The 17,398-nt window shown below is 36.2% G+C and overlaps 1 protein-coding gene across 2 annotated transcripts in view; it reads right to left on the bottom strand.

Moving 5' to 3' along the window:
• Positions 1-17,398, bottom strand: part of LOC136832583 (lachesin-like) — a 578,121-nt gene continuing 560,723 nt past the window's right edge. The window contains exons 9-11 of one of the 2 annotated variants that reach the window (XM_067093660.1): positions 7,648-7,710; positions 5,591-5,878; positions 1-3,362 (exon numbers count right to left, since the gene is read on the bottom strand). In XM_067093660.1, coding sequence (XP_066949761.1) covers positions 3,286-3,362; positions 5,591-5,878; positions 7,648-7,710 — 428 coding nt within the window. In that variant the 3' untranslated portion in view covers positions 1-3,285. The remainder of the gene's footprint in view (positions 3,363-5,590; positions 5,879-7,647; positions 7,711-17,398) is intronic. The other variant, XM_067093659.1, reaches the window with a different exon arrangement.

Genomic DNA, 17,398 nt, shown 5'->3' with positions numbered 1-17,398 from the left:
TCAATTTTACAAGATTTACTTAGAAAATTGCTCATCTTCAACACATAACACTCATTACATAAATACTATTCACAAAACTTTTGAACTATTGTTCAATATATCAACTCAAGAAGTGTGTATGAGATCTACATTCCGCATGAAAAATAACTATTAAAACCTTTTTAAGGGTCTCTGAGATCTAACAAAACTACGTGAAATAATGTTTCGTAGATATTTTTCATAAGGAAAAACTTAGAACACAAAACGAAGTAAATCAGTAGTAACTCTGAGCATGAGATCGCATTTTATCATAATTAAGATTACAAAACGCCATGTTGACGAATATCGAAGCACTTACCATTTCTAAAGCATTTTAGATCCTACTCTATGATCTAAAATATTCTATCGATTACCTTTTAAATATATGATTGGCTGCCTTGCTTGTGCTTCTTCCACACCAGCTGGTTATAAATCGGAGAAGTTTTTACAACCCGTCGAAAGCTACAAGGGATTAAAGTAAACGAACAATAGCTGAGGGCTTAAATTCTTATTCTCCAAAAGAGAACTACGGCATAGAAAACGTACTCTTAAAAGAAAACGGGGAGAGATTGAAAAAAGGACACTGGAAAGACTAAAAACAATGACTGAAGACTTTTGTAATTTATTATTCCACCTCCGAAGAACAGGTGATGAACAGCTGAAGAGGAGAGGAAGATGACATTTAACGAGGATCCGAAATAAATGTCGTTTTTACTTTTTACGAAAAGAAAAAATCTTTAAAGCGATAATAATCTCATTCAGTTTTAGTTGTTTGATTGGATTACCTCCATCGTAACAAATGAACTTATAAAACTTGCAATAAACGTGTCACGATATTAGCCTAGAATACACAGAATCCGTCATTCAAAACGAATTTAGTTTACACTTTTCCTAAAATATCTTGTACTATCTTTATTCTTCTTCGATATAATCTAAAAGACATAAAATTAAATTAATCCTAATTACCAAAAAACAAGATTCTGATGATGGAAGTTCAGGGTCAATAGGAAAGTGAATAAACATTGTATGCCGACATATCTCCTGATACAGGTTGGATACGCGACTCAACCGACAACTATATACGAGAAGGTCAGTGGGCCAAAACAGCAGTAAAGGTCAATCTTTCGGGGATTTTGACCCATTATTCACGTGGGATCTCACAGGAGAAACACTTGTGATATATTTTTCAAAAGTTCATTTCTTGAACAGAGATTAAAGGTGAAACCGGGGCCACTGATTAATAAAACATATAAGAGTTGTCGGATTATTTTCTTTATAGAAAATTGAATATAAGAAAACAACTGTAGAACGCGCTAAATACGGAACACGACGCTCCGAAACTGTGTTAGGATTTCTTAAATGCGTTTATTTTTTTTTTTAAAGTTCAAGATTCGATGCTGATCTGTTATAAAAAAAAAAAAATAAACGACAGTAAAAGTTTGCACCTCATAAAAAAAATTTAGTTTCAAAACAGTTTTGGCGTTCTTCATTCGATTCGCAAATTTAGTAAGAACAGTTATAGAACAACGCATGTTATCTACAAAAAAAAAAAAAAAAAAGATTCTTTAAACACAAAGGATGACTTTTAACGAGAGAAAGATGAACATTTAAAAAAAAAAACAAAGTGACATTTTTTCAAACAAAACAGGTGGATGACTTTTAAGCAAAAAAAAAAAAAAAAAAAAAAAAAAAAAAATAAAATAAAATGAGTACTTTTTTTAATAGAAAGGTGACCGTTTCTTTTAAGCAACGAAAAGGTTGTTACTTTTTTCAAAGAAGAAAGATTACTAAAAACACGAAGCACTCTAAATAAAAAAGGGATTGTCTTTTTATGAATAAACTAACAACTGGTTTAGAATTTTTCGGGGGTAAAAATAGGAATTCCGAAAAATAACGAAGATTTTTACAAAATTACGAAGATAACTATTTAAAAAGACTACTGACTATTTTATACATAAGTATCAAAACTTTTCGAGACTTATTTCGTAAGAAATACTTCAGAGCACGTTAATATTAACGAAAAAGCTCCGTCGAGACTCTACTAAAAGTGAATGCAATTTAAAAAAAAATTATAACAAAAATGAAAACTAAAAAGTATTCTAATTTACAATTGGTGAAGAAGAAGCCAGCGCATATCATTCTCCTGTTGCCCTTCCGGCCAAAATGCTTTCAGAAAAAAAAAGGAAAAAACAATGACGACACCTTTTTCACAGAAGCGGTATATAATATCTACTTATAGTTCGATTTCCTCCACAGAGTGCCTGCGTGAGAACACCTTACAGTTTTTTAGTAAATATTCATTATTTACAGAAGACAAACGAACCGGTTACATTATGTACAGTACAAATCTAATGGATTATAGTATATTTATATTCAAAGCATTTATCTACACAGAACAGAAACTGTTACTCTTAGGATATGCTTAAGGAAGAAACCAGTATCTGACTCTTTTGAAGTACCGTAAGCCTACATTGCAATCCTCTTTTATCGGGGAAAAAAAAAAAAAATTCAGACATTGGCACCTGCGCTTAGTAGAGTTGCCACATTGTGGTATTTACACTTGTATTTTACAGCACACCAAAACGGAAACGTTCTAAGCACTCTTCAGTTGGGACTTTTGATATGAATCATTCGTGGAGTGTTTACGTTGTCAGACCTTCTTTTCAAAGTGTGAGGACTCGTGGAAATTCTCATTCGCTATAGCAGAAAGCGCGGCACGACGAATTTTTATAGGACACTTATCGCAATCACGAAATAATAGGAATTATAGGAAAGCACGAGAGAGAGAGAGAGAGAGAGAGAGAGAGAGAGAGAGAGAGAGAGAGAGAGAGAGAGAGAGAGAGGCTAGGTGACAAAGCAGTGTCTAATTCAGAAAAATATGAACGATTTGAAAAAAAAATATCAGTAAACGCTACTTGATCAAAATAAAACGAAGCCGAGAAAAGTGAATACGAACAAATGAGCATCAACAACTCTAATAAAACCGAGAAAATGACGTCCGATTCACTCTGAACAAGGCATCTGTCGACTGCTGTTGGTTCCACAAACACACGTACACGACCACACACACACACACACTCACGAGACTAAGTTTCATTGAGCTCATTCTTTTTTTGTCTTTTCGGAAAAATAAAAGTCAAAGATTTTTTTTTATTTTTGCAATTCGGACATTCAGCGGACAAGGGGGAGGAGGAGGAGGAGAAGGAATAGTAGGAGGAGGAGGAGGAGTAGGAGGTGGGAGAGGAAGAGGCGACAGGTTCCTCTCCATCACAAGAGCAGATGAAGAGGTTGAATCAGTCCCACTGTTAAGAGAAGGTGTAGTGGCCATACGCTGGAAGGGTGAGCTGAAACAGAAAAGAAGATTATCGTTAAATATAAATGTGAGATTCTTTTTATGCCGGGATGAAAATATAACACAACTGATGGTAAACTCAGTAAGAAACTATTTACCTCTTAAGGGCATAAATAAGAGGAAAAGGAAATGAATTTCAGATATATTTAATGGTACTGTCCTTCAGAACAGAATGATCAAAACACGCAAAAATGGAGGCAATAGCACATCTACCAATAAGCATTTTCCTTACAAAATACTATAAAAATATGACACATCGATATTAATTTAACAAAACCACTTTGTTCAAAAGCAAATAAATGAAAGGACTTTTTCTCTAAGTAGTGTCGCAGGCAGATATCTCAAATGGATAGCCTGAATTGCAATGCAATTTCTTGTTACTGATTTTGTTACGATAGGAGACAGATTTTCTTCTAAACACACACGCACAAACACAAACACAAACACACAAACATATGTTTACATATAAAATTATTCTTACTGAATGCTGATGCACAAGTGGGTTTACTATTGCAATACAAACTATTCTATAATATTCTGACTCTCCTCTTATTCTAAAGGCTGAAACTCTGAGAAGAAAGATGGAAATTGTGACTATGCTCTTCTATTAATTCTCTTTTACTGACAGGGGTATTATTTAATATAATTTAATATTTATAGTTATATTAAATCGCATGATAACGTTCCTCCACAGGCAACTGATAACACCTATCATCTATAAGCGGTAAATGTGAATCCAAAAAGATATATAAAAATATCTGCAAAATGCTCATATTACAAGTGTTTTAATGACTGATTTCCTTTCTTCTAGTGGTCAGAAATAGACTTAAGGATTCATTATTATAGATTTTATAACCCTACTAATGTTTTCTGTTCTTGCCTTCATACTAAGTCTTAAAATATTTGTTTTTGACTGATCTATAACAAAGGTATGCTCATATGGATTCAAAACTTCTTTCCGACTCATAATTCACCTGAGTGGACAATCCCTTACAACTCAGGTGAGTATTCAAATCATTTTAAACTAAATGACTTTTTAAGAGAAAAATGAAGTTTCATAAAGTTGTGGTTCAGTCTGCAGAGCGACAGACACTACATAGCTTTTAATTTTATCAGTGTGCGAACTATTCTTAAAAACATCACATGAAGCAATTCTTTTTGCCAAGGTCCTGTTTATTACTAAGAGGATTATTTTGGCAAACTCCCTCCAGGGGTCGAAACCTTTTTTTTATTTTGCATTCAGAAACTTTAAATAAACGAAGGAAATAAATACATTCAACCAACTGAAGAGAGAAAAGGGCCATTTAAAGGCACGCACCAGAGCTGAATGGACTACAATGAAAATAATAAAAGTTTGTCGAACAAAGGAAGAGATATCTTCTGCGATTAGTAAGGGGCCCTGGAATTCCTTTGATTAGACTCAAGTCTCTCTCTCTCTCTCTCTCTCTCTCTCTCTCTCTCTCTCTCTCTCTCTCTCTCACACACACACACACACACATGCAATGAGGTCACTTTTAGATAATATCTTTCTGCTAATCTCACTTTAAAAAGAAACGAAGGCATTCGCTTTCATCCGCTTTCTCACTTCCTTCGCCAACCTACACTTTCTCTTTTTCTACTTTCTATTTCTTTTTATCATCCATTTTCTTAACCTCCTTCAATAACAAAGCCACATCTCTCTCTCTCTCTCTCTTAATAACTTCACTAATGGCACATTCTTTGTCAACTCCTGCTCTACTCTTTCTTACTTTGTTCACCTGTGGAAGTCTTTTATTTCTCTTTTATTTTCCTCACTTCCTTCACGAACCAACGCATTCTCTCTCTCTCTCTCTCTCTCTCTCTCTCTCACTCCCTCACTTCTTTCACCAACCAATGCAAACCATCTGTCCGTATGTATGTAACGTTTTCCTCACTTCCTCATTTCATTCGCTTCTCTCCTTTTACTCACTTTTTTCATCTTTCCCTCTCTCATTGCCTTCAAATTCTTCTACTGAATCTCTCTCTCTCTCTCTCTCTCTCTCTCTCTCTCTCTCTCTCTCTCTCTCTCTCTCTCTCTCTCATTTTTCTGATTTCCTTTATCAACTGATGCATTCTCACTCCCAGTATTATCTTTTTTCTTCACATGGGAATTCTCTCTCTCTCTCTCTCTCTCTCTCTCTCTCTCTCTCTCTCTCTCTCTCCCCAAAAGCAAAGAAGAAACCCGGGCGACTCCACACCTACCCGCTGCTGGGGAATCGTTGAACATATTGGTGTAATATTGTCCCTGTTCCTCGTCTGGGGTCCTCCCTCTCTCCAGCCGACTCTCCTCCTCCGTCCTCACCCTGTCCTCCATGTGGGAGCTCCCTGTCCTGCCCCCTTCGCCCCCTCCGATGAGGAAGGGGTCGGGCTCCTCCTCGATCTGGTTCCCGATGGCCGAGTACTCCCTGTCGGGTCCTTCCTCGAAGTGGCCGCCGAAGAGTTTGTCGTCCTCGCCCTTCCCCGAGATACTGTTCGTTTTGAAGTGGATGTCTGGAATGGAGGTTCCGTCTCGCCATTAGTATGTAGACTTGTCATTTGTGGATAAGAAGTGGAATTTTAGAAATGTCTGCAATTAAGGTTCCGTCTCGCCATTAGTCCGTAGGCCCGGCGTTTGTGGATGAGAAGTGGAATTTTATATAGAACGCAGATTCATCACTGACTCATCTTACTTATGAATAAGGAGTGGAATTTTATATAGTTCGTAGGCTCATCACTGACTCATCTTACTGATGAATAAGAAGTGGAATTTTATATAGTCCGTAGGCTCATCACTGACTCATCTTACTTATGAATAAGAAGTGGAATTTTATATAATTCGTAGACTCATCTTACTAATGAATAAGAAGTGGAATTTTATATAGTCCGTAGACTCATCACTGACTCATCTTACTGATGAATAAGAAGTAGAATTTTATTAGTCCGTAGACTCATCATTGACTCTTCTTACTTATGAATTAGAAATGGAATTTTATGCAGTCTGCAGACTCACCATTGACTCATCTTACTTATAAGAAGTGGAATTTTATAGTCTGCAGACTCATCACTAACTCATCTTACTTATGAATAAGAAGTGGAAGTTTATGTAATCCTTAGACTCATCACTGACTCATCTTACTTATGAATAAGAAGTGAAATTTTATACAGTCTGCAGACTCATCATTGACTCATCTTAATTATGAATAAGAAGTGGAATTTTATGTAATCCGTAGACTCATAACTGACTTATCTTACTTATGAATAAGAAGTGGAATTTTATACTTTCCGTAGATTCATCACTTTTGATTAAGAAGTGGAATTTTATATAGTATGCAGACTCATCATGGACTCATCGTACTCATGTGCACATCGCCAAATATGACAAAAGTTAATAAAGAGAAAAACGCTTCGTTATTTAAGGCCCAAACGGCAATTTACGTCTTGTGGAAAATAGTAAATCTCCGAAAATAAATTAAATGATAACTATTTACTATCAATGAAAAAGATAACGACAAAGTAAAAAAAAAAAAAAAAACAGGAATGATGAATAATGACAAAACCAGAAGGCTAAAGAGTAAATAGACCAATGAAAGCTACCTGAAGGAAACCACATTCCAGCCAAATCTCAGATGCGATATAATTCAAAGCGATTACACATGGTGGAGGAGGGGAGGGGTTGGATTATTATTGTCTACCCGGGTCTCATAATTCAGATAAACCAACTAACCTAATTTGTAAAGGAAGGAAGAACATTGTATATGCTAAAAAAAAAACCTGATGAATGTAACGATACGATTAAAGCGATCATTGGAGAGGCAGCGGGTTTAGAAAAACATTTCTTTAACGTTTTTAAAGCAAGTGCTGTGATAAAGCTTCTCTGGAGTAAAGTACTTCTTTACTGAGCCATTTTTAAAGCAAGTGCTGTGATAAAGCTTCTCTGGAGTACAGTACTTCTTTACTGAGCCATTTTTAAAGCAAGTGCTGTGATAAAGCTTCTCTGGAGAAGTACTTCTTTACTGAGCCATTCTTAAAGCAAGTGCTGTGTTAAAGCTTCTCCGGAGTAAAGTACTTCTTTACTGAGCCATTTTTAAAGCAAGTACTGTGATAAAGCTTGTCTGGAGTAAAGTACTTCTTTACTGGGCTATTTTTAAAGCAAGTGCTGTGATAAAGCTTCCTGGAGTAGAGTAATTCTTTACTGAGCCATTTCAAACCATTATGGAAACCATCATGTATTTAGAAACTTAATGAAATATGATATATGAACAAAACATTAGGTCTCTCACCTTTGAAGAGTTTGTCCAAATAGGAAGGTGGGCTTGTGGGCGCCGGTGTGGGCGGATCGGTCTCTGTTTTGGGGTAAAAGAGAGAGGGAGAAAAAAGAATAAATTAGTGAAGAAGCCAACTGGAGATAATCAATGTTCTAAGAAAAAAAAAGAGAATAAATTCGTAAGGACGGTAACCATAGGACATAATGTCCTAATAATGGAAAAGGGAGGAGGAGGAGGAGGAGGAGGAGGAGGAGGAGGAGGAGGAGGAGGAGGAGGAGGAGGAGGAGGAGGAGGAGGAGGAGGAGGAGGAGGAGGAGGAAACAATAATATTACTCATCCTGAATTGTGCATGTGGCTCCTTTGCAATAACCTATACAGAATCAAATTGATTTTGTGTGGTCATCCAAAGACCATCTTAAACAAAATCATCTTGAATTACCTAAAGTGCACCTCTCTCTCTCTCTCTCTCTCTCTCTCTCTCTCTCTCTCTGAAACTGAAAGTACTGTAAAAGAATGTCAAGAAATGGAAAACATCTGCTCATGATAGAATGGCAAAGGTGACTTAAGTACGCCTCAAATATTCAAGAAGCTACTTCGAAATATATAGAACACTGAAGATAAGCCAAGTGAATAAGCATGAAATTTTTAAAGAAGGGAGATTACAGGAATTGTGAAAATTGGAGTGGTGCCAAATTTCTTCTCCTATTAAAACAATTTCTTGATCTAAAACTAGGAGATACGCTGGCAGGACTCAGTTACCAAAAGCATTTTTGATAGTAGTGTTAACAGGAAAATGTTTTGGAAGATTCAGAAAAAATACGCATCCTTAATCGAATATACAATGCATCAAGGAGTTCGAGTGTCGATGGTCAGCTTCCTCCTGCATTTAATGTCTGAAGCGATGTATTGAAAGGACTTGCATTACCTCATCTTCATTTTGCGGTATTTACGGATTTCGTTATGCGCGGGACTGTTGGGAGAAGAGAGAGAGAGAGAGAGAGAAACTGATTTGACGATGTGAATTTGGTAGATCTTGATTGCGTTTGTGATATAATATTACTGCGTAGAAATATACAAGATATACAAGCACTGGATGACAGACTGAAACAAATGGCAAGCGGCGTCGAACTTAAAATCAATGTTTCTAAATCAGATGTTGTGGGGCCGGAACATCCAAGAGTATAAGGTATAACATAGGGAAGTCAGCCCCTCAGTGATGTTGGCACATTTGGATATCTTGGCACAGTTATCAGAAACAATAGATCCCTTTAAAACGAATCTGCTGAGAGGCTGAAAAGGGAAGAAGGAGAAACCAGAATAAGAAGGAGTGGTACAATGACAAACGAATGAGGACCATACAGTCAAGAGGAAATATCCGTTACCGACTGAAAGAAGGTTACAACGAATCAGGAAAAATCGACAGCATGAAGGGAACCGCCCCCTCTTTACTTTGGGTCACGGTTTATGCTGTCATTTGCTCCTGTTGCTTTCTATCGGTTTGTCATGCGTCGCATACAACGCATCTTATTTACAGACATCAATCAACAAAGGTCAGTATCGAGATTAAGTGAAATGTGTGTTGATATCACCTTAGATTTTATTTTATGAGTAACTTTTCAAAACTCTAAGACCCCGGCTGTGAAATATTTTGGGCATCACATCAGCGTCTGATGCAAATGACAGGGAATTTCCTACGCATGTTATCAAAAACAAGCAGCACGCAGTCTTACAAAGAATGTACTTCCACGACGATGAAGCCTGAATTTATAATCCAAAAGATGTACCCAAAAAGCAATAGAGAGTTGCCCTGGAAATCAATGTTCTTTGGAGATCATTTTACATGCATACATACAAACACATACACACAAACACAATATATATATATATATATATATATATATATATATATATATATATATATATATATAAATATATAATATATATAATTTCTTTTAAAGTTAATGGCATTGTTCGTAGATACTATCTTCCTATCAAGACTCTGAACCAGCAGTCTCTGGCTGAGTGGCCCCATCCAACTTTAAAAAGAAGCCAGATCACTAAGGGGTTGTCCCCTGTTTTCCCAAAACCACTCCATCTCCCTCACATCCTCGCACGAATCAATTTCTTTCAAACTCAGAGCTCTATATCCTATCCTCATCGCCTGTCCTTCATTACTTCATATGTCAATTACCTTAAATTTCTGAGAATCGGGCGTTTAGCAACCCTGGTGTATCTAAATGAGCGCCCAAGTTCGTTTGCTCATTCAGAGAATAAGATATCCCCTTAATCTTAACCGAAACTGTAAGATGTGCAAAAACCTTCAGGTTCATAAACGCTTCACGGCCACATTTTCCATAATCGTTGTGGATTTCATTAACAATGAAATCAGCGCTTCTGTTTCTGTTAGCTCTTTGCGGTGATCGTTAAGCAGAATGATATTGCGAAGTGTACATGCGATTATTTTTGTTTCGAAACATATTCCTGCAAATTAGTATCAGTTTAAGTCAATTATCGTCTAAATGCCATTCGCATGAAACGATACATGAATTTATGATTCACTCCTCTACCTATCCTTTATAACTGCTAAATCAAGAAGGAGTCCCTTGGCAGAAAGCTTCCACAATGTCAAATGCTTCACAAATCTACACTGGAAGGTCTTCAGCATTGTGTCAAACACCACACCACTCGTCTTTTTCATGCATGCAATTAGGAAAAACTTTAATTTTTGATACCACATTACGTATGCTTGGATTCATACCTTTTATAGCACAAAACGTATCTTGCTATGCAAAATGACAATATTCTAGTTTATCTAATTTCTTGTTCTCGAATAATACTGGAAAGTACTCATCTGTGAAGGATTTCATTATCTTGCCACTAAACAGGAGATTACATTCCTGTCAAAAATAGATGAAATGTATATATACGTCAGGATTTTTTCTATTTCTCGTATTCTCTCAGCGTTTGTTTTTGGGTTTGCCAATTCGGTATTATCTTGGCAGTAACATCATATAACAAAAACTACTACTATTAATGATAATTAAATCATTTAGCTAACAACGACCCACGTCTATCACGAACAACTGGTAGATAGACCATTCATCGTGAATCACAAACAAAGTCCATAAGACAATCAAGTTCCATTCAATTGATTACGCTCATACGACTGCTGCCCTTCTCGACTTTGCCATACGTGGACAGTACCCTGACACAAAAAATCCAAAAATACTTTACGAAACAGATTTGGCAAACAAGGGGGCAAAAAGGGACCCTTCTTAGGCTTATCACTGGTCAAATATTGGCATTAGGATTAGGTTTCAGGGCTAGGGAAGGACGTGTGTCCGTTTCTCATTGAAGCCATTATTTTACGAATTGCAAATGGTTCCATTTCATACGAAGGCTTTACTTTGAATCTGATGAAAAAATTGGCTCATGTACTGAACTGAAATAAGGTCCAATGAGAAATTCCCATGGGCCTGTTTACCTTTTGCCTTTCTGTCAGTTGCATTCAATATATTATGTCCAAATTCTTACATCAGGGCAAAAATAACCTGAGATATAATGAGTTAACGTCAATACTGTAAAATATGCTAACTGGAAAGCCTTAATACTGATTAACTGATGGTTAATTTATTTATGTAGTCTAGGCATCATACATGGGGCGATGACGTTATGAAACACTGACATCTAAGAGTACCAAAATTAGAAGCGATATAAAAACATCAACGCATATGCTAATGTTTGATAATTAGTAATGTTACAAACAGGACTTTTCAGTGAAAGAACATAAATATTTTAAAAATATAAATAAAAAATGAATAAAGTTATAAAGGTTTTGACTGTTGTCAAGCGAAAATCCTAATCACCATCGCAAGTAACCTGTTGATAGTATATACACGTCCTTGTCTAGATAGCAACCCAAACAGAAGAAGAAGAAGAAGAGGAGGAGGAGGAGGAGGAGGAGAAGGAGGAGGAGGAGGAGGAGGAGGAGGAGGAGGAGGAGGAGGAGGAGGAGGAGGAGGAGGAGGAGGAGGAGGAGGAGGAGGAGGAAGTAGAAGAAATGTCTACTCCAGACCAAAAACTCGTGTGACTTTATCCTGCTAAACACAGTTACGGGCGCCAGTAAGAGTCTCCAGTTCCCAGAGGCCTCCTGAGAACCCCTGGAAACAAGGGGGAGCTATCGAGACACGTCACTCCACCGCCCGTTACTTCGACTCACCACCGACGGACAAAGGGCAATTCCCACCTCTGATGATGTGAGTTAGGCAAAGAAAGTAATCAACAGAGAGGTAAAGGTAAGAAGGAAGATAATCCGAGGGAGAGAAAAGAATTACGAGCCCCGAAAATCTCTCCTAATTACGGCCGCGGCCTTCCTGGAGGGAGGCCATATATATATATGTATTCCAGGGGAGCTCGGCTAAAGAGGCCAGTAGTCTTCTTCTTCTTCTTCTTCTTCTTCTTCTTCTTCTTCTTCTTCTGAGAGAGAGAAATAGGACACCGTGTCAGGAATAAGAGAGCGAGCGAGGAAGAGTCGTTAATGGTGGCAAACTGATGTGTCTTGAGTCATAAAGGCCTTTGAATGAGGAAGAAATTCGCAGGCAGGATTAGGAAGGGGCGAAAAAGGATGAACGGACTGCTTAATTGCCCGCGTCCTTCCTTCTTCACGTCCGACACTTCTGGGCGAGAGCAAGTTCACTATCAGACGTCACTGCCAAATTGCTCTTGCTAAAGTTGTAGTTTCCTTTTCATATAAATAATAACTCTATTATAGAGTTCCCCTTCCTTTTTTTTTTGTTGTAGGCAACCTCGATTAAGGGATTTAAAAAATGGACGATCTGGACCTCTTCTCTGAAAGATTTATTTTACCGTTCATTTTTCTAAATACTGATTATCAGAAAGATTGATTTTAATAACAATCCTATTTCATATAAGAATGATCACCGTGAACAGTATCTGGGCTGTCTAATAATATCTATTTAAGAATGATCACTATAAATCGTATCTGAACTGTCTGTCAGTATATTATCAAAATCGACCTATAGCAATACTTGTTAACAATTAATAATTCTTTCATTTTAATGAAGTCCGAAGAAAGCTGAAATAACCTTTCCATCGTAAAGCACTCAGCTAAAATAGTAATGATAAAATAAAATACTATTATAATTTTCTTTTACCAGCACGTCAAGAGGTTTACAGTACAATAGAGGACACTTGAGATGCTTTATTATCAATATACTTATTCAATCAATCAGTTAAACAATATTTTGAGTAATGATTAACAGCAGAATAATCCTTCACTTAATTAGAACTGTTCGCAGCCATTTCGCATGGCTGATTAACCTGACAAAGCTCGCTTTGAAATATGAAATTAACAGTGATTTATGTTATATCAATCTCTTTGCACCAACGGCATTAAACGTAGGAAGACAGAGCTTGAAATAAGAATTTAAGTAAATGTAAAGGTAGAATATTGTACGGTGAGAATAATTAGCATAACAGTACGATGATCTTTGTTTATTACAGAAGGCATTTAATTCTGTGTGGCTATTTGTGGAAGTGAAAGCACACGAACGACATGAGCGGTCGAAAATCATTAAGGCCCTTGTACCGCACGACGCTGAAGATAATTATAACGATAATAATGATAATGGCAGGTTGACAGTGAGTGAATAATACTTTTTCATCTGATAGTGTATATGTATATTATATATATATATATATATATATAGATAACCTTGTGCTTTGAGATGATACACATACACACACACACACACAACACACACACACACACACACACACACACACACACTCAGTACAAAAATGATTAACTGTGTAAAAGTGGTACGACTACATATTGAACTTTTCAGGCAACATGTTTTTACAACTTAAAAAAATCCTGCTCTACTAATCTGAGTGTTTCTATTCATGGATCGGATCCTTTTGATTCATACAACGTTGTTTGCCTCTCTCTCCTTCTATTTTGCAAGAAGATAAAATCTGTTCTGAATACCTTCCACATCGCCTTATAGTATTAGATGATTTGCATACATTATCTTTGCGATAGGGTGACTACAGAGGATTAAACGCACTCTAACCTGTCGTATGGAGAGACCCAAAAAATCAAATTTGCACATAAAAAGCTGATTATCAGCTCCGGGTAAAAATAAAAAAGGGGTACTTGATGCAAGAGTATTTTGTCATTGAAGCTGGAATTCTGTAAATAAATATCATAACTCTGAAGTAAACTTTAGAGACTTAAGCTATAGTGTAAACATGAGCTCTGTCATCCCTAGAGAAAGAAGGAATTTAATGACGAATATCTAATTTCATATTTACAAATGGAGTAAAATATTTAATTTCATATTTACAAATGAAATAAAATATTTAATTTCATATTTACAAATGAAATAAAATATTTAATTTCATATTTACAAATGAAATAAAATATTTAATTTCATATTTACAAATGAAATAAAATATTTAATTTCATATTCACAAATGAAATAAAATATTTAATTTCATATTTACAAATGAAATAAAATATTTAATTTCATATTTACAAATGAAATAAAATCAAAATTGGTGAATCAAGACGAAGCCAAGGAGAAGAGAGAGAGAGAGAGAGAAAAAACGGATAAATGGCATAAATATAGACCCAGAACAATTGTGAAATCGGACAAAAAGTGCCCAAAATAAAATAGATTTTAGAGTACCCATTATAAGTTTGATCACGTTTGGGGGACAATCTGACGAATAAACTCTTTTGAGGATGAAGCTGATGATGATTAAAGAGATCAATAAATATCCTGTAAAATTTATTACTTAGCTGTAAACATTATTAATTCTGTTCCTCATGATATGAAGAGTCAAGAGTTTGGAACAACGTTGACTGAGATGTATCGCCTTTCACTGATCACTTCTAGAAGACACTACAAAGTGATAAGAGACAAAACAAAGAAATATTTTACGGGGTTCGAAGCAGAATGAACAAAACACAATTTAAGATATATAGCAGTTATAATATGAGAGAGAGAGAGAGAGAGAGAGAGAGAGAGAGAGAGAGAGAGAGAGAGAGAGAGAGAGATGCTTCAAGATACACTTTTTATGATAACTGATAACACTAGTTCGTCGAGTTTCCTTCATTCAAATCAACTGTAGCCTCTTCATTACCACACAGAAATGAAGCCAAAGTCACACTAGAGGTATGATCGGTTGGCGACTTTCCCTAAAAAAAAAAAAAAAAAAAAAAAAAAAAACATGCTGTCGATTAAATCCCGAAATTTAAAAAAATTTCTACTGGACGACTAGTTGCCATCTTTTGCAAACTTCAAAGAAACCTCTGTCCAACCTTGGAGAACCAACTACCGACCAGTAGCTTGACTGAGGCTAAAAAGGCTCCCCTTATCACCCATTAGCTAATTGGGTGATAGCGATTCGTCCAAACCTTGGCTATCGGGTTAATGATTTGTTTGGAGATAAGGCGGACGTTTAATAAACTCTAAGGAAAAGTAATAAGGACAAAAATCTGTAAATGTAAGAATATACAGGGTATTTTTATTACGTAATAATGAACTAGTAGCTGGACCACATACTATACTGTTTAAATGGCGGATATTGTTATGACTTTGAAGTCGTAATGAATAATGGTTTTTTATTGTGTTAAGTTAAGTATACCTTAGTTTTATCAGACCACTGAGCTGATTAACAGCTCTCCTAGGGCTGGCCCGAAGGATTACACTTATTTTACGTGGCTAAGAACCAATTGGTTACTTAGCAACGGGACCTACAGCTTATTGTGGAATCCGAATCACATTATAGCGAGAAATTAATTTCTATCACCAGAAATAAATTCCTCTAACTCTTCATCAGCCGGCCGCGGGAATTGAACTCCGGCCCATCGAGTGACAGTCTGAAGCTCAACCGAGTCAGCCAACAAAGGGCTTTTTATTGTGCTAGAAGTAATCATACAAAAAAATAAGCTTTCAGATAGGCCACGTCCTACAGAAGCTTACTAATATAATTAATTTCCTTCATTTAAAAGTTAAAACCATCCTAACATTACTGGTTTTTTATTGGAGACATCGAACCCAACTTAATTCAGGTTTATACCTGGTGGAAAAGAACACATCAATTTAACCTTTCTTTTTAATAACTGTAAACTAGACCAAACTAAGGCAACTTTTTAAAAAAAAATTTTAATTGGATGTAAAATATCCCACGATAATGCCTCTTAATTCCACTCTGGCTGCACACAGTACGTCATGCAAGCGTCAACATCTCCCGGTTCATGACAAATTCCGAGCGTCCCACACGTTCCAGCGAGAAAACCTGAACGACCGGTTGACACAGGAGAGCTCTGTCAATACAATTCTTTAATTCTCGCTTTGTCACTAAATGAAATATGAATCGGCACTCTATACTGGGTGGACATTTCAAATGTTTCATCATCACAAACACCAAACGAACTCTGATGGAATTCCAGTATCGAATATCCAAATATTGAAAAAAAAAGGGGGTGGAAAAAGAAAAAAAAATATCACGGCAGGATCAATAGCATTCGTTAATACTTTTAACAAAACATTATTCGCCTGCATAAATATAAGGGAAGTACATTTTACGACGTATTAATTAGATTAAATTTTCTCTGAGACAAACTAAAGAATGGTGATGAATGAAATTGGTCTTCCAAACTTATCATAAAAGATGATCATTTCTGGGCTCGAACTAGAACAGGTGTGAAGCAACATAATAATTCAGATCACGATATTTATGAAGTTAATAACCTGTCTCTTAACTGGTGAACTTTCAGAATTCAAAGTAGGGTTGCCATGGCGAAGTATGTCTGAATGATAAAGATCAACAGGTCATTTCTGACTAAGGTTCCTCAAGGATTTTTAATTTTTTAGGACCCTGTTTTTTTTTTTTTTATTTAAGTGAAATGACATTTTAAATAGCGAATAATAGCGCAGTAGAAATGCCTATATCAAAGATTACAAGAATTTTAGACTAATCAAAATGTAAGAGATTAACTATACACCGGTATGAATAAAAATCTAGTCGCTTGAGATTCATAACCTTTGTTTAGCTTAAGAAAATCCAGTTTTACAATGAAATACTGCATTGTCGCTTACATATTGTTGTTATACAACCATTTCACGTCATTGTATTCCATCTGCCCACTAGGTGGATAGCTGAGCTTAGTGAAACATCAGTAACAGATATTTTTCAAATTGTTTTCACCGATAAAAAAAGAAAAACAAGGACTGCGTATTTCCCAGAAAAAGAACGGATTCAAACACGTTCCGGGAATTCGCGATTTCTCTTACGTTACAAAATTCAGAAATAAAGGAAGAAAAATAATAATAATAAACCCACACACACATCATTGTGTGACTGATCTGATTTCACGTGTTTTTTTTTTTTTTTTTTTAGCAAAAATACATGTGAGCTTTATAACTATGTTGAATGGAGAGCAATCAAGTGCGAGGAAACTTGACTACAGAATCACCATCATCTAAAATTTTCCCTGCTTCGATAATACGATCCCCGACCCCTCCGCCCCTAAATACAAAGGAGATCCAGAACGATATTGTGACCAACATCTGTTTATTACACAGAGGAATTTTTGGATAGGAGGTGACCTACAGAAGGCGAATCTAACAAAACTTAAAGCAAACGTCAAGATGGCTAGAATGTGTGACATGGAAAGGTTTGGTGCGACCAACAGTAGATCACATTAAGGCCCGGAAGCCAAAAGGGAATGCTG

This window comes from Macrobrachium rosenbergii, chromosome 50 (assembly GCF_040412425.1).
Source record: "Macrobrachium rosenbergii isolate ZJJX-2024 chromosome 50, ASM4041242v1, whole genome shotgun sequence".
NCBI classification, from domain to species: Eukaryota; Metazoa; Arthropoda; class Malacostraca; order Decapoda; family Palaemonidae; genus Macrobrachium; species Macrobrachium rosenbergii.
This window is presented reverse-complemented; position numbering and strand designations above follow the sequence as displayed.